Source organism: Motacilla alba, chromosome 3, assembly GCF_015832195.1.
Source record: "Motacilla alba alba isolate MOTALB_02 chromosome 3, Motacilla_alba_V1.0_pri, whole genome shotgun sequence".
NCBI lineage: Eukaryota > Metazoa > Chordata > Aves > Passeriformes > Motacillidae > Motacilla > Motacilla alba.
In genome coordinates, this window is record NC_052018.1 from 69,692,445 (window position 1) to 69,716,337 (window position 23,893).

Consider the following 23,893-nt stretch of genomic DNA (forward strand, 5'->3'; position numbering starts at 1 on the left):
GTGGGAGCCGGGGGGGGGAAACGGCGGCCGAGGAAAGAGGGAAGGGGGTGAGCCGCGGGAGAAGGGGTAATCCGGGGAAGGAAAGGGGGACTGTCGGGAGGAGCCCAGCGCCCCCACCCGATGTTTGGCTCCCCTCCCCCCGCCCGGTGCGAGCGGCTGGTGCGGTGCCTTAGCGCTTTGTTTTAAATTCCAGGTCCAGCCTCGGCCGCTCAGCCGCGATCGAGGCTTTTACCGCAGCCTGAGCTCATCATGAAGGTAAAACGCTCGCTCGTGTGCCTGGGAGGGGAAAGGAGGGAGGGTTGCATGGAAAAATGCTGTCCTATCTGTCAGTCCATCTGTCCCGACCCCGGTGCGAGGCTCGGTGCTGGTGCAGATCCAGACTGCGGGCAGCTTCGCCCCCACTGCCGTGTTTCGGTGCCTTGGCTCGTTTGCTGATCGTGGGGCGGGCTTTGCTCCGCCGCGTTATGCTGGGGGAAGCTGTAAGTTCCCCGAGCAGGGGCAGTTCTCCTTCAGAAACATTGTTTGTAGGAGAATAAGGACATGGCTGCCTGGGCTGAGCTTGCTTCATGGAGGAGCAGGGCAGAGTCACCCTGCTCGAGAAAGTAACGTTGTGAGGGAAATGCTGGCTCTACAACATTGTTTACTTGAATAGAGGGTAGATTTACTTACTTTCTATTCGTCAATAGGAGTTTTGTTGAATGAGTAATCTTGATGTGATCGGGGAGGGTGCAAGTAAGCGATTCTCCGCAATGAAATGATTGCTGTAAGGTGCGGAAAGATTTTCAAACAGGTTCTAATTTTCCTCTCGGTGCTGTGTAGTATTCATGTACCTCACTGTCATGCATTTTTCTTCCCTTAGACCTTTCTAGACTACTTATGTTTGGTGTATTATGCAAGCTAAATAGCAGAAAAGATCGTTTCAGTGGAATAGAATGATTTCTTCTGTGTGTGGCCAAGAACTGTGTACCTAAAAGTAGTTTTTAACAACTGTGTTTGTTAAGGTTTTTTTTACCATTTTGCTGATATGTCTCGCTCAAACTGCCATTTGTGTTGCCGTCACCCCCATGTAATTCAGCTACCAGTCCTGCCGGGCAGCAGGAAATCTCGTTTCAGAATACTATAAATCTTATAAAAAACAATTGTTACAAACCTGTGATGCATCAATTCTTTGGTATTTGTTAATAAAAAAGAGTAGTCTGTATGTGGGTTCTTCTACTTATCAGAGTTTTTGCCCACTGTCTGTGAATAAGTATTATGTAAAATGTGCACACAGTGCTATATTCACTGCTGGAAACAGTAAATGATATAGACTCTTCTAATTTCTAGACTGATCTGAGTGGCTGAGCAGCAAAGTCTTTCTGTATAGCTCTTAAGGGTTTAGCATGGTTTTTTTTTTTACTTTGGTGACTTCATGATAGTATTTTTTAGAAATCATGTTTTAATTGCCCTATGATTTTTCTTTACCAAGTGCTAAGATCTAAAATACTACTCACGTCTGTCTTATTAAAAGTAAACTATTTATTAATTTACACTAACAGGCTGTTGAAGTTGTATGATAGGGAGCTTTCCAAATGTGGCTCATTGCCTGGTGGGGATACTGGAGATGGAAGCAAGATAAATAGGAGGCAGTATAGGGAGCTTTTTTTCCCCAGAAGGAAAAAAACACTTATTTAAATGACAGTTAAATTTACATATGTTTCTAATATTCTTTTTCAATATAAACAAATCTTACAGTTACCATAGAGATTAGGTTCAGATACTGAGGTTTTAGAGCCATATTAATATGTAGATAGACAGTTGGGAGCATGAGGAGGTCAGATCACAAGTGCAGCGCAAAGTGTTCTGTGAAATAGTGATACAGATCCACTTCAGGCTGAATTGAATGTATAACAGATGATTAAATTTAGAGTAACAAATACAAAAACCTGTTATTAGACCTGTATTTTTTTGAAAACCCTCACAGCTTACTTATTCTTTAGTAAGGTTTGTGCTACTCTTGCATGTTTATTTTTAAAGTTAGGATAAATTCTGTCAGAGCGTTCAGGTGTTAAGTTTAAGTCTGTAGCTTTTGCAATTTGTGTGTGTGTGTGTAGTGCTAAACTTACGTATGCTTGAGATAACTCCAGTACTTTATTTACTGTGCCCTGTAGTGTTAAAGGAGGTTAATCTGTAAGTCATTACTTTGAAGCTTTAGTTATTACAGGGAAACTTTTAACAGAATTGTAGTTCCAAAGACATTTCTAAGATTCAACAACCTAACCAAGATTATAGGAGTTATACAGTGGATCAGTCCTTCTGGCTGGCTTAAATTTGTAATTTATTAGTTAAGCTTATAAGGATACAAGCTAGTCCAAAAAGAAGCAGTAAGGGAGAATGCTTAAGAGAATTATTAGCTTTCTGTTTGTATCACTTCAAGGTAACATTGACTATATTAGATCAAGATACTGTTTAAATATGACTGTATATTTCTGTGCATTTATTTTTTCAGTTATCCAAAGAGCACGCTCTTTGGATACTCAAGGACACTTCAGCATATAAAGGATTTAATGCTTTAAGACCTAGTCTCGCCTAGAGTCTGCTGATATGGACTTGCTTCTGACTGCATGATTGAGGCCTCTGTTTTGATTTATGCTTTGGTCATTCTTTCATTGTGGATTCTGGTGCACAGAGCCTTAGAACTGGATTCCTTGTTGGTACCTTGTCTCTTTATGTGAACTTGAACAATTCAATTAGCTTTACTGACTCCTTTCCGCTCACCTATGTGGTATGGATAAAATGTTGATCTTTCTTTGTAAAGCACAGTGAGGTATATTTAGGAACAGAACCAACAATTGTATTGACACAAAAACTGAAAATCACTTGTGTTCTTGCATTTCGCAACGCTTTGACACAAGAGAGGTATGCTGCCTGCTAAGAGATTTCCAAAGCTGTTGGTATAATTGCTCTCCTTGTAATAACCCAGCTTAATCCAAGGAAATAAAGCCCCTCGTATAAACCAGTAACTTTAGTGTATTAAGTAGTCTTCCCATGGACTTCTAAGACCACTTAAAATGAGACTTTTGAAATATGTCTTACAAGAAGTGTTCAAGTGTTAATAGAATTATGCTTGTTATTGTGATGTTCTACTAAATCAGGCTTTTTCCTGTGTTGATTGACCTCTGATAGTTAGTACACTTTTGTAGATAATGGCTAGGATTGCTTGCATGATGTGAAGTTTTTTTTGCTGTTTAATTCAGCACCTTCTGTATAAGGCCTTTTTGCATTAAGTATGTGTCAGAAGAATGTAGAATCTGTTTGATGATTTAAAAAGTAATTGCATGCCATCAAATGAGTACTTACTATGCAGGTAGCAATATATGTAAAAGCATTCTTATAGAGTTGGTTTTTTTTTAGCTTCAGAATCAGGAAATAAACTCCCTGAAAGCAAAGTGTCTGCTTTGAAAGAGAGAAATAAACACAAGCTTGGTTTCTCCAATGATTTGTACTAAGAACTGCTGCAAATGCTCATGAGATTTTTAATATGTATCATGGCATTTGTTTAATAGATAAATATGTGAATGAAGTTAATATACTCACTGTAGTTAAAAAGTTCGCTGCTGAGTGGGGATCAAAAGAGTAGATGTCCCAGAAGCTAGAGCAATGCTCTATGAAATAAGAGATCTGAAATGATTTGATACTATTTGCATGTTAATGGTTTTCATTCTGTAGAGTACAAATAATTAAATGGTTGTTGATACTTGTCTTTGGTAATCCTAGATGTTCCTGGATGCTTGCTCAAAGTTGCCACGCTAACAAATTAAGAAAGTGGCCTGTGGTTTATGGTGGATTTTTTGTATTGGTTTGGTTTTAATTCTTCCTGAATTTACATTTTTGTTTCAGTAGTCTGTCCTAGTGACCTCTCTAGCTACCCAGAGAGATCACTTGTGCACACTGATGCCGTAGCTGCTTTCCCTTAATGTGTGCCAGATCATTGCTCATGTTCTCTGCCAGTATGGCTGAAGACAGAAGTAAAATATCTAGTAAACTTTTCAGCCACTAATTTCCAACTTTGAGCACAAGTCAGTTGAAAATCCCATTGGTTTTATGTAGGCTGGAAACCAGTTGTGGAATGTAGTGACCTTTTACTTTCTGGTTAACTATTTGAGTTACAGCAGAAATGGAGATTTCTAAGGGAAGAGTACTGTTAGAATAGTTTTTGTGGTGGAGGCAGGAGTACAGGTAAGTCTTAAGAGGTGGTTTTACCCTATAACTTGTTTTTGTATTGTGAAAAATGGTTTTCTTAAATTCTTTCCTGATGTTCCAGTTCGAACAAGTGATCAGAGGCAGTTATTGACTTCCTCGTGCTTGCATAATTATGTAGAAAGGAAAGCAAACACCACTTGCACCAAGCAATTACAAATCATGTTGGAATAATCTATGTTATTTTGAAATTGTTCATTTGCACTTTTAAAATGCTAGTCTTTGTATATTTTACAGTGGCTAAACAGCATGGAAGTCTTGAACTCAGATCTGCATGGTAGTATGTGGCTGTTGAATGGTTGTATTGGTTTATAAGGGCTCGGAGTTAATTAGCCCACATAGTGGAAAAAAGACTGTCTTACACTGAGAAGACTGAAGTTGTAATAAACTTTGAGCATTAGTACAGTTAAGTTGCCTGTATTATTATCTTCAAAGTTGGTGAAAGATTTTTGGATCAATGCTCTCACAGCAGCATAACTATTGTATGAGCATACTGTCTAAGCAAAATGTTAGTAGGCAGAATAATGAATGTGCATATCTTCACTGGAACACTTTGGGATGGTTATTCACTTCACTTTGTAATCCAAAACAAGTATTGTATACATGCAGAGCAGAAGCATGCTGTGATACACATTGCATATCTGTTTTCAAAGAAATTCTGCATTGTAGTTGAAAAGCCCTTTGAAACAAAATGCAAAGGTTTTGATATATTAAACTTTACGTTCACTATCAAATACTTAATCTGAATGCTTTGCTGATTGAGTAAACTGAAAAATAGTGCTAACTTTGACAAGGTGGAAATGATACTGTTGTCACAAATTGGTTTCACATTTTTGTTTAAATCCTACGGATACACACATTTTCCTTAGAAATACATGCTTTTATAATAGGCTAAAGAATAAAAGGGAGTTTGAGGTGACCTCATTGAGAAGGTAACAAATTTTACAGAAAAACCTAGGGCTTATCTTTACTTGGCACCCTAACATTATACACAGCCATCCAAATGCTCGATTATTTATCAGTTCATACTTACTTGAAAGTAGTTAACCCACTTTCTGTTCACTACCTGTTGTGAAATGCAACAGTTGGATTCTCTGCATTTCTACCTAATAGGCCCTTCAGCTGTTGTTACTGAAATGTACAAAGCTGAAAACCATGGATCTCAAACTATTTCTGCCTTAAATGTGATTCGAGTCACAGCTGAGAAATGTTGAGAAGTCAGGTATTGTGGCTGCTTGGTTTTTAATTGATGTGCTTTGGTAAAAAATACTACTTTTTGCCTTTTCCACTTAGCACTTAGAGTTGTCCAGTTACTGTGCTTGCTGTCTTGCTTGGATATGTGCTTGGAATGGATTTTTAAAGACTTCTAGAAGACTTCAAAAGGCCTCCAGGGAACTGAGAAAAATTGTTTAGCCCTATGTATAAACTAAATGTTAGTGATTTAATATGTGTTACCATAATTATTTTAAATGGTTTTGATGGAAAGTCATAAATCTGGGTAGTTGGGTTTTTTGTTCTTTTTTTCTGTTAACATGGGGTGACCAGATGAGGGGATATTTCAGGGAATTCAAGTAAGGAAAAGACAGCAAGCCACTTTGATATTCAATACTTGACAAGACATCTATTTTCCTTCTGAAGATTAGTTTGAACCAGGGGAGAGATTCAATAAAGAGAGCACTATTGGTTTTTTTGGGTTTTTTTTTTTGCTTGGCAGACTATAAAGCAGTCATGACCTGTTTAGCAAGAAGTGTTTGTAAGCAAGCTCTGAAAGCCAGTTGTGAGAATGTCAGAGCAGGGTGGTGGAGGGTGTTGCTGAGTTACCTGTAGAAAATTAGGACTGAGATGAGCCTAAGCTGATTTAAGCTGCTTTATGTGCGACCACTCGTGTGACAGTGACTTCGAGTGAGTATCTATTAATTAATTGAATGTGGAGTACTATTTTGGGGGTACCTGAACCTGTCTTAATTATGAAGAAAATTATGCAGAACTATGTAAAGGCATTTTCCTTACTGTGAGTGAAAACCGTAGGAAAAGGCATCATTACAGTTAACATGGAGTTACTTGCTCCCATTGCTGTTGTCTTTGAGCCTATATTTGCTCTAGATGGTAGTCAGTACTCCAAAGAAGAGACTTTCTAGCATCCAGAACTTCTAGTTTAAGTAGTCCTTGATTGTGTCTTATACAGATCTCCTTATGGAGTAACTAGAGACAGCATTCATCAGTTGTCATTTAAGCTAAGTGTGAATGCTGATATCTGTAGAGCTTTGTTGCAGAGCAGATCACCTAGGTTGGACTAATGTGAATAACAGTGTTCTTGTGCAGAGGAGTTTGCTGTTCTTGCTGTTTAATCTGTTGGTTTGTCTCCCAACAACTTGAAGCAAAGGATTTTGTTTCATAAGTAGTTTGTCAAATTAAGGTATTGTATGGTCATGGAAGAATGCAGTCTTGTCTCCTCCTTCCACTCTTGGCTGTTTGTTCGCATTGTCTTCTGTGCTAGCACTCCATTTGTGTGGTGCCAGAGTACACGGAACTAAGCTGAAATTAGAAACAATCAGATACATATACTCTTCACTTGCAGACTGTTCCTGTCCTGACTGATGCCTGGCAGAGGAAGAAAGGGAACAAAAGCAGAAGTGCACCAAGACTGATTAGGATTGGTTTAAACTGCGTGTGAACACACATCCTTCCCCACCCCTCTGCCAAATTAGCAGTTTACAGTCAGTCCTTCAGTTAAACATTTTGTAAACTCTCTACAGGTGAAATTGCCACAGAAGATTTTTTGTGCTTTCTTGATACCTAGAACACCAGACTTCTTTACAGGTTTGAAGTCCATATTTTCTAGAAGATATTAAGTGAAAAGATTTAATTGAATTGATGCTGTGTCTTGAAAGGAATGAATAAAATCCAATTTTCAGTATGATAAACACTGATTTCAAAAAATGGAGAGAAGAGATGGTATCAGATGAAAAACCTCATTTTTTGAGGCCAGTATAAGCTTTGCTTTCCCTCCTCCTTCAAGTTCTTCAGCATTTGGAAAGAATACCATTAATAACAATCCTGTTTATTTCTACTTAAATTAGAGAAACGGTTGGTATTATAATTTTCTGTAGAAAGATTTTTATAAATATTAAATTTCTGTCCTATAAAGGTGACAATCTCTATATGCCTATAATACATTTTGACAATAGGTACTTTTACCAATGGATGGAAGATGTAAGCAATTGTGCTACCTTTATTCCAAACTAAAACAATACGGAATGATAATATGGGGAGTAGTTACATCACTCTGATAAGGAAGTTGAAGGGAATTGAAGTAAAGCTTCCAATTTTTTTTGTATGTGTTAAGACGGCCTGTATATTTATGGGTAGACAAGTGGAGACTTGGTGACAGTTGGGTGCTAATGCCAGTTGGAGATGGTAGAGTGAGGTGCATAACATTTTCTGCTTATTACCACAAACTTGATGCAGATATTTGGATGATATGTTATCTTCCTTTCTAAGAACTGGTGTTCTAGCTGAGCTTTTATCTGTGATCCTTTTCCTTTTCCCTCTTATGTGTCCTTCTAACTTAGTATTCCTCATCATTTAACACAATCCTTCGAAATGGGATTTGACTTCAGCAAAATTCAGATCCAAGTGTATCTGATGCAAGGTTTCAGCTGTAATAAATAATGTAGTAGGGAGTAATTTGTTTTTTCACGTTCTCTTCTGATTTGAAAAAAACTGTTTCAGTTTGTGGCAGGGCAACCTGATCCACTGTGATAATTTTTTTTCTTCCTATTTTCAGCTATCCTCTCAAGAGCAGATTGCAAGTGCTAAATCTCATTTGTGCATTTAAAATAGTCCACTCCATGTTTTCTTTAAAATAAATGTGGAATACATTCTTCTAAGATCTCAAAGAATACTTTAAATTAATTTAAAATGGTGGAAGAGACTTTCCAATATCCTTTATGAGCATTTAAGTGAAAGAGTGTTAAGTTAATCTTTTTGTTAATGCTGTGACACTTAGGTTGGCATAACTTCTTTTCCTGGGAGAAATAATAAGGGATTGAGACATTTTTTAAATGAGTACATGTTATACTAGCATTTCAGAATTCAGGAATTTGTAATGGAAAATGTGTTTTCACATTTTAAACTTATTTTACTGCTCTGCTTATTGAAAGATAGGTGTTGCTGCAATATTAAATGAATGTAACTTCAAATTACATCACTAAACTTGAAAATAAAATATATATCCTTCTTAATCTTTGTACTTCCATAAATATAAATGCACTTTTGAAAACATAGCAATAATTTTATAAATTTCCACTTCAGTTTCTTTAGAAGGTTGCCCTGCTAGATGGGCATCAAGGGAGATAGTGAAATACTTAAGCATAAGTAAGACTGCAGTACTGTTTGAAAATGAGGGTTTGATCTGTACCAATACCTTGCTGCCTGGAACAGAAACAAAAATGGAGATGATAATTCAACTTTGAGTAATTTCCATTTTCTAAATGCAGATTCATTCTGAGGTGCTCTTCCAGAACTTTACAATGATGATCCACATACCTTTACACGTAGGACGTGATTTACGTAACTGTGTGATGTCTTTGTCTTCTTTGCAGAATTTCCTGCCTATTTTCCTGCAATGTTGGACAATTTAAAAGACATTAAATCTTGGATTCTGTCCTTTACTCACAGATTACTAGTGCATTATTTACATTCCTAAAATTCGAGTAGTACAAAAGATTGTGTCATTGGTGACATACTATATTGGATACATGGGTTGAAACCTGCAAAGTCACTCTTCAAATATATTCTGTTATTCTTGATCCATTTTGGAATTGGACTGCCAAGGCTCCTGCCAAGTGTGTTCCCTGGAATAATTTAACATGAAGTTTCAGAAAGTATTAGTATGTATATTAGATGCCTGTCTACACTAACTCAGTTTTTTTTAGCTAGTAGCTCTTTGGCTGTTGAGCTAATATTCTGATTTCATTTCACTTTGCCCGATACAAGCCAAAATGTTGGATTGACAAGGTAAACATATTTCATTTATAAACATTTAATAAACATTTTATTTTTTAAAAATCTTCTATTTCATACATTGTACACTTAAAAATCACATATTTATATGTACACTTGCCAGTGTAGGGTGATTTAGGTTTTTACATGCAAGTAAAGTGAATAAGCTGTTACATTCTGTACTGTAAAACAAATGCTTATTTGGTGACAGGATAGTAATAATAATATATATGAGAGAGAAAGATGTATGTCCTGCTATGACAGACTTTTTCACTGGTGTATGTGGCATTGGTAGCATCTAGAGAGCAACTCAGGTGGTAGTAGGTCAACTTTAAATTAGTGAAATGTTTTTATCTGTGGCTCAAGTAACACTGATTACAGTTCAGTAAAATTATGCGTACTCTTTTTTACATTTAAATAGAGAAAAATCTTCCTTTTTGTCATGGGAGTAACTTCCTGTGCAACAGCACTTATTCGAACATATGAAATGGTGTAATAAAATACTAATTATGGTCTGACAATAAATATTAAACATAGCATTTATTATGTGGAATAAAAATGATCCATGATACTTAAGCTGGCCTCATCAAGTTTCTCTAGTTATGTGTATTGTATTTACTTAGTTGGAGGTTTGAGGAGACATATCAGCTTTTAAGATCTTCATATAAATATACATATATATATTAAAAAGAAGCAAAAAAACAAAAGGAAATGGTAAATTTCCTTCCCAGGTACTTGATTACAGACAAATCCAGATACAGTTTGAGAACTATGCTATCTTCTGTAGCTGGATGTCCTTACCATGTTTAAATCATGCTCAGAATTAAACTTGGGAAAAAACCCCAAACCACTGCAATACTTGAATGGGATGTGCAGATGGACTCGTGTTTACAAAAAAACTCCTTAGTCTTAAAGGAACTGCACCATCTTTCCTCTTTTTTCTGGCAGTTTCTCTTCAAACAGCTTTTGTGTCCACTGAAACAGCATTCCAGCCAAGTAGTACATGGGCACATGCTTAGTAAGGCCAGTGTGAATGCTTTAACTGGGTATTCCTCTTCTAGCAGGGTGATGCACAGAATTTCTGTAAAATTAAATATTACATTGGGCTGATTTGGCATGCAATAGTACTGGAAGATTAGGTTTATCCTTTAAGCCAGGTATTTCAGAATTTCTCTTCAATTATCTTCTTAGACTTAGGGAAAAAACATGATCATAAACATATAATTAATTAGAATTTCATTGGCATATGAAGTTGATACTGTAACTTGGTGATTTGATGGAGACACTGGTATTTTATTGAGACACATTGAGACTCCTGCATTGTGTCTTGGAACTGAAGACCTCTTGAGGTGCCTCTTGTTTAACTTTAGAGAACAGAACAAGGTTTCATGTGGAAAGTTACATTAGAATTGTTGACATAAAAAAGACTATTAAGTAAAACTTAAGGTAGACTTTTTCTCTTTCATTTGAGTAATCCTAAATGTTACTTTCTGAAAAGAGGCTAAAAAAATGAAGGTTTTAGTATAAGAGGCTTAAAGACTTTTAAGAAAAAAACTGGGCTTTACATAATAGCTTCAGCACACTTGAAAGCAGTGAACAGTCTCTTACACTACCTATGCAACTTCAAAAATTTTATTCTCTGTTCTTTAATATGTTGAAGAGTTTTGTGGAATCTGAGCAAGGATCTTTCTTTAAATAGTCACTCCCTGGAAATGGCTGCCATTAGTCACAGGCTAAGCCAGCTAAAGATGTTTTGGAAACAGGTGCAGCAATGAGTGGCCAAAGAAACAGAAGTATTCTAGGTGGATAAATTGGATAAAAGGTATGAAACAAGTAGTTTAGATTCTTGATTCCTTGAAGTCTGAAAGGTAGCCTAGCTAAATACTAACTGCACGTATATTGTTCTTTCTCCCTGTATTTCTGCAGTGGCACTTACACTTTCTGTGCAGCATGCATCAAAAATATGCCTTCATAATTATGCAGCACTTGACAAATTTCCTCCAAACTTGTCTTCAGCTGGGTATTTCTGTTTTCTTAATATCTATTTTATTTTTAATGCTTGCAGGCTTGGTTGGCTATGGGTATTTTCTGATGGAAAATCTTGCATCACTGTTCTGAATAGTTGCCACATTGACTACATTTTGCATTTTTCCCCCAAACTTCCTTTCACAAACTTAAATACTGAACTCTTAGTCTGCAAGAGAAATGCTGTTGGGGAGAGGAATGAGAAAGAGAAATTATTATTATCTTTTAATATGCTTGCTAATGTCCATGCAAGAGTATTTGGCCAATAGTATTCTCCAAAAATGAATTGAGATAGGAGAGAAGTTTGCATGTGTGCTTATGTTTGTTAAATTTATGTAAGTTAGGAATTGTATACCTGCAAGTTAAAATACTTGTAAAACTAGCTCACAGAAGAATATTATTAAAGAAACACTGTGGTTTTTATGATGAAAAAAAGATAAATAAAAACTGTGGACTTGAAATTTTAGTCCTCACCTTTTTTTAACCCATATGCAATTGTACTGAGTTACACATGCCTTACTCTAGAAGAGGCATTTGTTTCTATTAATCTCGGGAAAGTGGGATATACAAATAAGTTGTTGATTTTTTCAACATAGAGTGTGAGGGAAGGATTTACAATTTACTTAAAAGTTTGAGGAACTGTCCATTTGAAAGAAAAGCGTATTGTGGAAAATGATGTTTACATTTTTCTGGAAGAGGACCATCTTAAGTAAAAATCAAGTTTATTCAATAGTAGAAGTGGTCTGCTTGTGAGCATTATTATAATTTACTGCAGTTTTCCTTGGTAACTTATTTGTAGTGCTAATTTCTTTGCTGCCCCAGCTGACCAGTGTCCCGCTTAGTGAAGACATCTGTGTTCTGCAAGGATGTGTATATTTCACCTGACAGCAGTGACCTAGTAGGTGCGGGTAAGAAACGTGAAATTTAACAGAACGTGAAATTTAACAGAAAATAATGTGGGGCTTTTTTCTCTTTCAGACCCAGATAATTGGTTATGTCATTATAATTAGTTATATAGCGAAAATCTTAACCAATCTGCTCTTCTTGACTGTACTCTTAACCAACTATTTTACTGTAGTGGCAGAGCAAACCTAATTTTAATTGTTTTTTGTGCTGCTTGGCTGCTTCTACGTAGTGCAAGTATAGTAATGGTAATACTTGACTTCTCTTTAACCCTGTTTGTGTCTTGTCTCTCATTGCCTTTAATGTAGTGTCATGGGTTCTGTAGCCTGTTTCTAAGGAGATTTGAAGATAGAGTTAAGAAATCTTGTTGTTAATAGTCCTGTACATTATTCAGAGATGTATAGCTTCATTAGAATATTAGGGGGAAATCAGAACATTGAAAAACTTTGACTGATGCAACTCTTTTTATGTAATCTTATTTATGCATAGTCACCTTTTTCTTTGCACATGCAATAGTCGTGGTTGCTTTAAATTTTTACTGGAGGTTTTTTTCCCTTTTCATTTTTTTTTACTGGGAGAGGAAGCTGAAGAATTTTTTTTTTACTATTTTGAAAGGTGTAATACCTTTATAGAAAGATAGTATGGAGATAGATATTTGTATTGCAGTATAATTTACTGTCAGTTCAAAGACTGTAAGACTGTACTTCAGATGTTAGAAAATACAGCCTCTGCGTGGACTAAGGCGGAAGCGCTCTTGATACTTTGCATACATGTAGTTATTGTATGCTATTTGTATCTTTGCTAATGTAATGTAAAATAATTTTTTATTAGAAAGCAGAATCTTATTCACAGGAAGTTTGGAGAGAAAAATGAATATTTGTTAAATGCAAAAGGGGAAAAAAAAAACCCACAAAGGAAAGGATTATCATCGGGATACTAAAAAATACATCTAGACTGTATCAAAGAGACCAGGATAGATATACCTGTCATATACCTGATAATACTTGTAATTTTAACTCCAGAAATTTATGCAGGGAAGGTAATAATGGTCAAGTTTGCACTTACTTTTATACGCACATGAACACATATGTATATATTTTAATATCTAGAATATACCTGCAGTTCTTTAAAAGTTTCAGTTTGTTGGCCAGCTTGCCTTTGAAGTTCATTACAGTTGTATTCTATAAGATGTTTCAAAAGCGTAATTGTGGCATCAGGAATTCGAGGAAAGCCAAATATAAGGGCTTACTGTTTTAAAGCCAAAAATATTGCACTCTTGGTGTATTAGTTGTTTTATCCAATTGAGGTGTGTTTTGTTAGCTCTTGTGTCATGTTTCCCTTGGAGACACAAGAATAGCATTGCAGGCTACTGGTGAGGAATAAATGGCTAGCTTAGACCGGGAGTGAAGATCTGTCAAAATGTTCCAAAGAAGGATTCCCTTAATGCTAAAAACTAAGGAGAAGTGTAGAGATTAGTGTGTATCTAGTTGAAGTCAAACATTGTCAAAACCCAAAACAAGTGAAAAGTAGTTTTAGTTTGGCTAGTTTACAAAATGAGAGTCTTAAAAGTTATTGCTGGCACTGACCTAGAAAGGAAGACAAGACTGTTGGTCTGTGCATGCTAAATCTCCTGAAGCCAGTGGAGAAATTGAGGATATTTTTTCAGAGCAAGTCACTGAAAAGCAGAGGATAGCCTTGTTTGCCTGTTCTAAAGTGCATCTTCAGGTTCTGTTACTTGTATTTATATCTTAGTGAATCTGAGCCTTGCACTTTGTCTGAGATGGAAACAACCTGTTTGAAGAAGCCAGGAGAAAAGCAAAAGGCAAGTTGGTAGAGAGAACTGGAGTTTTTTCTGTAGGTAAGGTGTCTTTGTGCTACATGCTATTAATTTCATATAATCTGAAATGGAGACTTAGATTACTGTATCTCCACCAAGTCTGAATTTACCAGAAGAAACTAGATGCCAGAGGTGTAATTGAAGGAAATTATCTTTGCAGTGATATTGACCCTTCCTCCAGCTGATGTTTTTAATTGCAATGTCAGGCTCTGTGAAGGGGGAGAAACTCTGCATATTCTTATTCCTGTAACTGCTGTGCTTCTGGGTGCATGTGCTGTGTCAAACTGTTCCCAGCTAATGGCATCCCTGGGTTAAATCCATGCAAGACCATGAGAGGACTGAAAGAATGTTTTCTCATATTTTGATCTCTTTGCCAGTGTGGTGTAACCTGAAACAGGTTTTCTGATTCACGTGTGCCTTCCTGTCTGTTAATGCTGTTAAACCTAATGGGGCTACCCTGTGCAAGGCAGTGACTTGTGAGCAATCTTGCTTGTCCAGCTGTACAGCTCTGGTTAAATTTTTTGTTCTGCTGTAGATCTCTGCTCCTTGAAAGACTTTTAAAGACTGCCTCAGCACTGGATCATCATCTTGATACAAGTTATCTGTAGTCCAGTCACATTAAATATCACATTTTCCAGGAAAGTCAAACCAAGCAGTGATTTTTGACAGGACTGATCTCATTTATAAATTGAATTAAGTAAAGCGCCTCTTTTGTGGTAAATTCTGAAATTTTTGAAATTAATCTTGAAATTAGTTCTCAGTTGACAACTGGACTTCTTATTTTACAAACACAGATTAATTAAAAATTGTTTTCTTCAGTGATCTAATGGTAATGGTATTTTACTAGTTCTCTATAAAAATCAAAAGTTTGAGCATTCCTAGAGAATGCTCAGTTAATCTGCTTTGTTTGCAAATAATGTGTGCTGGATATAAAACTTAACATTAACTGTTTTTTTGAGTGCTATCCAAGTAGATTAGACTTTGAATACAAACTTGAGTTTGACCTTGCATATACTCCAGTGCTGAAGTGCTTTCAGCCAGTTTAAAGCCACTTCAGGGTTTTAGTGCAGATGTTTGACCAAAAGCCGTTTGTTTGACACTCAGATCATTTGAAGAAGAGACAGCTTGACTATCAAGATATTAAAGAAAAAACAAGTAGGATAGTAAATGTCATCTTTCCCATCCAGCTAAGGGCCTCAAACATTCAATTTTTACAATTTGGAAAAAAAAAGAAATTTAAGTGCCAGAATGTGCAGTGAAAAGGTAAATATTGAAAATGCTATCAAACACCCACAGGAAAAGAAGAGGATTATTTTCTGAGTTTTGAAATTTCTGTGGTTTTTTGCAAGAATTTTACCTGTTCTAAATTATTGTGGAGTACTGCTTCATCTTGTCCTTTGGGGCAGGCTGCCAGTTTGCCCATTGAGATATCAGCTCCTACTTTGTTAATGCTGCTGTGTGATCTTGCAGTAAAATGATACAATGTAGCAAAGTGAAAGAATAGCAATTTAGCAAAAGTAACAGAAACAAGTGAATTCATGAGTTGAAGCACTTTAGTCCCTAATCAAATGTGTATCAGAACAGATGCAAAAGGAAGGATGCACAGGGAGAGGCATCGTCATTCATTGGATTGGAGTTTGTAGGGCCCAGGCATTCCCCTTTTACACTTTTGAGTCGTTAATTTAATTCACAAAAGAACTATGAAAGAACACACCATCTGTTTTAACTGCTGGTGGTGAGCATCTAGCAGAACACATCTCCCCCCACCTTTTCCAGTATCAGAAATTAGGAACTAATGTTGGCAGTAGGTAGTGTGTGTCACCAACTTTGATTATTTAAACTCATTTTATTGGATTTCTTTTTGATCACTACATTTTTTGTTGTTTTCTGCAGGTATACAGAGATTTTAGAATATTTATCTTAGCATTCCTAGCTTTCTCAGAGGAGTAAATATGTTCCAGCCTTTTTACTAAACTGATTTTCTAACTTTGCATAATGATCAAAACTCCATCCTGATGATTATTCAGAGGAACCAGGAAAAAACAAATAAATGAGTGTGACTTGCATTTAGAAGAGTTCTGTTTCATTAGATTTCTACCATAAAGAAGCTATATACTTTTGCACCAGTTAGGTTTTAAAGTACTTACATTTTTAGAAGTTTCCTGTCAGTTCTGTAGCAATCAGTTTTGCTTCTTGCCACTTGTCATAATTCTACACAAAACATTCATATTTTGATTCTTATACAGGTAGTTGTGTATTTTGGTTGCAAATACAGCAGAAACTGTGTTAGTAATTTCTCACTTAAAATAAGATTTTTTTTATTAGTCCCAATTTTTCTTCTTCCCCTCCTGAATTTAACTAAAGGGCCTATTCCACCTGTTCCTTTGCAGAGATCAAACATTATGACTGTTACCTTTTCAGAAATCTAGTAAGAAACTGTATTAAATACAAGCTATGTTTTTGTAAGCACTAAGAAAAATGCATTATGAAATTCTAATCCATTATAATGGGATGCCTTTGAGGCTAAAAACCAGAGAGCTATAATAGCCACAAGATTGCAGGATTTCAGAGCAATGAATATAAGTACAAGGCAAGGCAGCCAGCTTTGGCCTACATAATTTGTTGAGAGGAAGTGGGGACTGACTCCAACAGTTGAGCTTTTCAAACTAAAGAAGCGAACAGATTGTTGCTGAGTGGAGTTGTGTACAGAGTATTTTTAAAATTAGTATTATGGTAAGTTGAGCTCCAACCAGAGATGAAACCATGTGCATACTTCCTGTCTGTCTGAGACATCGCACAAGTGCCTGGGGGTGGCAAAATGAGTTTTGACATACATCAGCACAAATCAGAAGTGGTAAAGCTGGTATTTCTTTGACTGAGTGATTTTCCTGATTACTTTCATAGGCTGTTTTGTGTATGGGGCAATTCACAGAATCTTGAAAAGCACAGGTAATTGTTTAGAAGACTTCATGTTCTGTAGCTGCCTTTTACGAAAATATTTTGTTTTAGCTGTGGGAGTTCCTTGTTGATTCAGAATTTGAGTGTGAATACCTATAGCCATATTATGCTTAGTTTGAACTGCTACCTCAAAAGCAGCTTGATCATTCTTTTAGTGTGTATTTAGTAAGACTGTTGATTTAAAGGTTCAAAGTGATGGAGTATTTTAATTGATCTTATGATCTCTTCAAGCAACTAGTTACACAGCATATTAACATCCTTTTTTTAACCTAAAAACTCTGTTCATGGGAGTTTTAATGCCCTAGACTATAAGATTAAAGGTCCCTGCAATATTGGTTTTTTTTTCCTTTGCAATGTGAAAGAGCACTTGAGTCTGACACTATAGGCCGAATCCAGTGAAGGACTCTAGCTAACTTGTGGGTGTCTGTGATACTTGTTAGTGCAGGTGATGGCACTGTGAAAGTCTCCTTTGTATTATAAACGTGGGCATGTGGCACTGGGTGCTCTGTCCACTGGGCAGAAAGAATTTGGTAATAGTGGTTTGTAAAATAGGGTAGTTTTCAAGCACTCCTGACTCCTTCAGGCATCTCATTTCCTCTAACGTGCTTCATGTCACAGATTTGCAGTAGTTCACATCCTCTGGAGGAGTGAGGCTGGTGCTTTATTCAATGAGTCAAGACTCCCAGCACATTGAATGGAGAACTTTGCTGCCTTCTTATCTAAGGTTTTAGTGTCTGGGGCTGAAGGTAGCCAGCAGGCTGAGCTGGGGACCATCAACACATGCCAGTTTCGTGGTGTGGTACGTGCTGCATTTGTAGTTCACTGCCTTTGAAAATGGAACCTGCTGCGTGCTGTCCCCGCCTCCTAAGGGGGCAGTCCTTGGAAAAATAGCCAAAAAATAAATGGAACATGAGGCAATGTCATATTTCTGCCAAAAAGGCAAATGCCGTACTGGAATGTTAAAAGTATTACTTGAAATTTGTGTGAAATTGTATTTGCTTCTCTTGCAGTTAACTAGGCCATACCTGTGTCCAGTTTTAGGCACCAACTAAGAGAAATATATGAGGTAATTAAATCAAACTCCAGAGGGACAGTTCAAAATACAGGGCCTATAGGTAAATATAAATACTTTTTTTTTTTTTTTCTACATATAGATGAAATTTACATCGTAAGTTGTTGTTTTCTTTTAGAAATAGGATTACTCTAGGAAGTTTCATCTCTTGAAAGTTACTAAGCAGAAGTACACTTGTCTCCATTTGCAATATTGTTAAGACAAGAAATAACAGTAGCAAGTAGTGTTTGGATGAGAAAAGCCTGTAAGCACTGCAGAGTGTGGGATATTCATTCCTAAATGTAAGAATGAGTATTACAGACACCTGTTATGAATAATACAGCTGAAATGATCCTGCTGAGAGGAATGACCTTGATAACCTTTTATGTGTAATTAATTTTTTGCTTGTTTTTCCCAGGAATCTCATCCATTGTAACTTAACATTTGATAAAGTATTTAGATTAAGTTCTTTCAGTCTCTTTGTAGGTATTTCCCAAACTAATTTTCATAGTTCTTTTCTAAGTGTCTTGTCCCTGGCCAGCAGTTTTACACTGAATTGCTACGCAGCAGTGGAGGGAGCATGGCAGATGTAAAATCCACTCACTTGTCTAAAATTTCTTGTGTTGCTGTGACATTAGACATTTAATACTACCCTACTTTTGGTACACTGTTGTGTACAGTTGGCTCTCTGCTGCAAATTCATTTTGTCTCCAGAAGCACAGTGCACAAGTTCTTAGCTCCTGAATGCTTGGATTTGTGCAGAGCCTTCATGTGCAGATTGGTTGTGCTTAACTTACTAAATAATGTGTCTTGAGGAAGGATTGATTCTCAGTAAGAAAAGTTCTCTTTTTTTGCTTTGTTTTGTATTTATGTTTTTTGTTTTGTATTGTTTGACAGTTGTGTGTAGGTTTGGCATTACTTTTGTGTAATGCCAGTACTTTTGTGTACTCCCCCATGATTCTCCTAGCTAGCAACAATGGCAAAAACCAAATCCAGAGGCTACACATTAATTTTTTACCAGACTAATGTTGTGATTTAATGGGTTACTCTGTTAAAGTTTTAACATGGTAGTCTAAAAAGTGCTTTATATTAAATTACAAATCAGCTGCAGTCATGATTTCATACAACTATACAAAATAACATCTTAAATGCTTAGAATTTTGGAATATAACTTTATCAGTACATATTTAAACATTGTCAGACTAATAAGATCATAGCTGTGTTTAGTGAATTGACTTGGGTTGGTGTTTCAGAAATTTCATTCTGCTCATGGATTTTGAATTGTATTAATTCCTTCAGCTTTCCCTTTCTGTTCTGACTTAGGAACAAAAATAACTCCTCCCCCCTTTTCCTTCCTCATAGCCAGTTTAGAAAGTATTGTACAAACAGTGGAAACAGACCAAGGCAAGAAATTTTATTTCATATTTGCAGAAAAAGGAGTCATGGTTTATGGTTCAGCTTTTTTGGGTGTTGGTTTTGAGTTTTGGTGGTGTTTTTTTGGTTTTTTTTTTTTAGGTACAGTTTTTCAATTTAGCATTAATTTGCTTCTGAAGTTTTATACAACAGAAAATAATTTTTAAAATCAATGCTAGTAAACCGAATCTTAATATGCCACAATTTCAGTAAAGAAAAGCCCAGCATTCTTAGGTAACTATCAGATTTTAGTATCTGTTCATTGATTGTGCTCTTGCTAGTTTTACTATCTAAAAATATTTCTGTCAACTAAAACATCAGTATTATCAGTTACCTAGAACACAGACAAGTCATTTCACATACACAGAGTTTCCTGTTCTGTATATCGTAATACTGAATTTACTGTGCAACTAACTTCTTAAAAAGAAAACAATAATTAAATTATCTTTGACTGGAAATAGAAATAATGCCCAAGAATTATCATATTGTTTTAAAAATATGTTTGTTTGGGTTTTTTCCTCTTGAGATTTCATTGACTGTTGTTTTTTTCAGACTTTACATAGTCACTTCATCATTTTGCTCAGGAACAGCCTGGACTGGTCTGTTTGATTAAACTATCAAATGATCTTTGTTCCAATCCATTTGGAATGCAAGCATATCATTAGCATATAATTCTTTTCAGTGCTTTGAAACATCCCAAACTTTTCATAGCACCATCTCTAGACAGAACTGTGGCACAATTAAAAAATGAGGCAAGTTTTCCAGACCTAATCATTTAAATAATGCTCCCAAGTAACATCTGAAGCTTTCAGTTGGCAAAAGGGTGTTTATCAATGTAAAAAATGAATTTAACTTAGTTGAAGTGCTAAAGAGGTATAGAGAACATATTTTTCCTGAATTATTTTACCCCCTAACAACAAACACTTTACTGATTGCTTCCTTTTTTTGACTTACAGTTCTCCATACTAGAATGAATTTTGGTTCTTGCGCAAAACACAGGAAATATGAAAGAAGTCTTTAAAATATTTGTGATTGAAAGTCTTCATTGAGAAGCTCCTTATTTAAAATTAATTATTACTTTTTTATCTGCATGTATGTAGAAACTGTTCAAGCTTGAAATGTACAAAAGAGTCTGGCCAAAATTAATGAAGTTGTACCATTTTACACTACTAAGCTATAATGTTCAATAGTTTAATATTTAGCTAAACCTTACAGGAAAAAAAATTCAGTCTGGTAGCTATGGCAATAATTGACTTCAAGAAAGATTTTATATTTAGGGGGACAAACAGCAGGAGTAGGCATTCAAAATATCTTTTCTTCATGTAGTCTTTCAGCAATACAGAACAAGAGACCTACAGAAGGAATTGTAAAGAATTGGCATTATTTTTAGAGAGCTTGATCAGCAATTCTAGAGTGTTTTATTAAATAAATAATTTAATAAAGTGATATGCTATACTGATAGAAAGAATACAGATTTCCATTCTTGGGTCTGAAAGTACTCTAGAGAAACATCAAATACTTACTTGTCTTTGAGTAAGGTGTGCTTTACCCCCATTCTGCAGACTTGAAAGTTGGCACAAGCCTGCTGGGCCACATCATGGCGCATCAAGCCTGTGACCAAGTTAGGAACCGAATCAGAATCCACTGGGGTTTATTCATTATGGGAGGGGGAAAAAAACTCAAATGAAATGCTGTAATTTTTTAAAGCATAGTCACCTTTCTGGATTTGCCATTTTGAATAGGAAACGAGGAAATTACAGTTTAGATGTTTGGAAATTACACTACTCAGTAAATTTCGGGATGGAGAATTGAGCTGCTCTTTGGCAATGATTAGGATAGACTGACTTTTAAAATCTTTAAATTGTTACTTCTCGTTTTCTTAGTAGAGCTGAATAAAATTATAAAAATATTTTATCAACTTACAGTTTAAAAAAAGGAATTAGTTCCATAAAAATTCCACTTTACATGGGTAAGTAGAAATAATGAAAATCCATTCTACATTTAATACAGATATAATAAATAAAAGAAGTGTTACTTGTGATTACTGATTTGAATTTCTTGTTTTGGGTCTCTTAGTCCTTCATGATCTTAGAACCTGTAAATCCTTTCCACAGCTCACTTTTATTTGGAGAGGAAAATCAGCTTTTGAACCCTTTCAAGTCTTTAAGAACTTGAAATAAGCTTGGCACTGGACTGATCAAACTGAATAATTTGAAATAAAAGAAAATACCCGCTTTGCACCTGTAGGGAAGGCTAAAGCTGTCAGAAGTTGGTTTAGTACTTCCAGACATTAGTGCACTAAGCTCTGGTAATTTCTAGTTTGGTCGAGGGGACAGACAACAATGATATTTTGCCACAGTAACGTGCTGTATAATGTTTGCTTACAAGATTGGTGAGGTGTTACTTGAAACTTCCTGTAGATTTTAAATTGAAACTGGAAATAGGTTTCATTACAAGAACTCCCCTCCCCCCTCTTTTAACTTGTAAATGTTTGGTTTGGTCAGGATGTTTCCTACCATAATTTTGATTTGTGGGCAAATATTGATAAAATTGAACATTTTCCTTCATAAGTAGTTCTGCCTTTCTGTGAAATGCACAACAGTAACAAAACCAAAAAGTAAGTAAAAATCTGATTTTTCAGCCAGGAGAAAATATGCTGAAAGCACACTCTTACTCCTGGGCTTTCATGTAGTAGCCTTTTCATGTGGAAAACATCACTGCCTTTTATTCTGTTTTGTAGTCTGCAAGTTTCTGAAAAATTCCTCCTGCTTCCTGTTGTGGTGTTCTCATTTCTGGAAGGTGGATGATGGGCCAATTGATTTGATTCCTTTTTTTAAAGGAATTTTTTATTTTCTGGGCTTCAGTCTTTGTTTTGAATACTTCATTTGCCTTTGAGGAATTGTGTGCCCTGGTGATGCAGTTTGTAGAAAGGTTTTAGAAGTTTCTTAGCTTTGCTGCTCTGAAAATACATGAGAAATGTATTCGAAATCAACTATAAAGATATTATCTGCAAAATTGAATATATTAGAAGTATTATAATAATAGCTTTTCCTGAAGATGTCTGCTATTACTATAAAGTTGAACATCCTCTGAACTACAGCAGATTGAACTGTAAGCAAAATCTTGCACTCCTAATTACACTGTGATTTTGCTTATTAAAAGATTGATTCTGCAGTGTGTAGGTGGATCTCTGCTGTTGGGTAGAACTTACTGCAGTTTGAAAGTATTTAAGGTACTAATCTGTAAGTTAAATGCATTAGTATTGGGGGAGGAAATTTCTCATGTTTGTGTTTTTTTCACCTGTGTTCATGAAAATGTTTTTTCAGAACTTGTCTAGGAGATGTTGAATTTACTCTTGTTAAAAAAAAAAAAAAAAGTTTTTTTTAAAACTGAGTCTTTTCAAGCCTTCATTGCCCCAAAAGCTTCTTTAAGTCTGTTGAATGGCTTTGAAGTGGCTGCTAATTCTGGAGGATGGAAAGGGAATTTAAGGTTCCAGCTATGTGAAATTTTTACTCTTCATTAGAAGACTTGAAGATTTGGCTTGGTTTTGGATTGAAGTAGTGGGGTATTATTGGTGGGTTTTCCTACTAAATTATGGGACTGGGATGACTGTGGATGGAATAGTCAAGTATGTGTGTAACAATTCCACTTGCAAACTGTGTTTCCATCTTAAATTATGGCCTACAGACAAACAATGAGAAAATACTTGCCTTGGAAAAATAACTTCAAAATACCATAGGCAGTAGGAAAAAAGTTTTGCCACTGCTCCTCATGCTTACTGTGGGTGAGAAAAGAAATAAGATTTTGAGCCTTATGATGTTTCTTTTTGAAACTCAGTAATAATTTGGATGCCAGGCAAGATCAGGAGGAGAGGGTCTTGAGTCTTTAACAAGCTTTCCCTGAACCTTGGTTAGTGAAATTAAACAGATCTTAAATTTTCAAAAGCAGCCCTTTCTTTTCACTAATTGTGGGATAGTTGGGGTGGGTTTTGCTTGTTGAAAATGTAGTTTCTTTACTCAAGAGTCTTGTAGAATAGATAAGTGCTAAATTCTGAATGTTTAATGCAAACTAAAATCTTGGCTTTTCAGACTTCATATACATGAAGCACTGAGGGAGGTTTTCTCTTTGTATATTACTCCAAAAGCAGTCTTGCAGGCTTTCCTAGTAACCACGTCTGCTATGTTTCTAGATTGAATACTTAATCTTGTTTTCATGTGGTTTACTTGGAACATCCTGTGCACAGTGCAGAAGAATACAGATTAGGAGATAGAAATAATACATTCATGCACACTGTAGTAGATGTTCTTATGGGCAAAGCACAATGTAAAGCAATTTTATCAGCTGGTGTCTGGCATGACAGACTTTACAAAGGAATTTGAATATAGTAATGCAGCACAGTTGAAAGAAGAGATGTGAGGATGATTTCATCCCACGTAGATGGAAAAATATATGTGTGTAAAAAA

At 35.9% G+C, this 23,893-nt stretch overlaps 1 protein-coding gene across 2 annotated transcripts in view; it reads left to right on the top strand.

The window, feature by feature from the left end:
• The window catches only part of ARID4B (AT-rich interaction domain 4B), an 88,140-nt gene that overhangs the window by 1,191 nt on the left and 63,056 nt on the right, over positions 1 to 23,893 (top strand). For both annotated transcript variants that reach the window (XM_038132438.1, XM_038132439.1), the window contains exon 2: positions 194 to 255. In XM_038132438.1, the coding sequence (XP_037988366.1) occupies positions 250 to 255 (6 nt within the window). In that variant the 5' untranslated portion in view covers positions 194 to 249. The remainder of the gene's footprint in view (positions 1 to 193; positions 256 to 23,893) is intronic.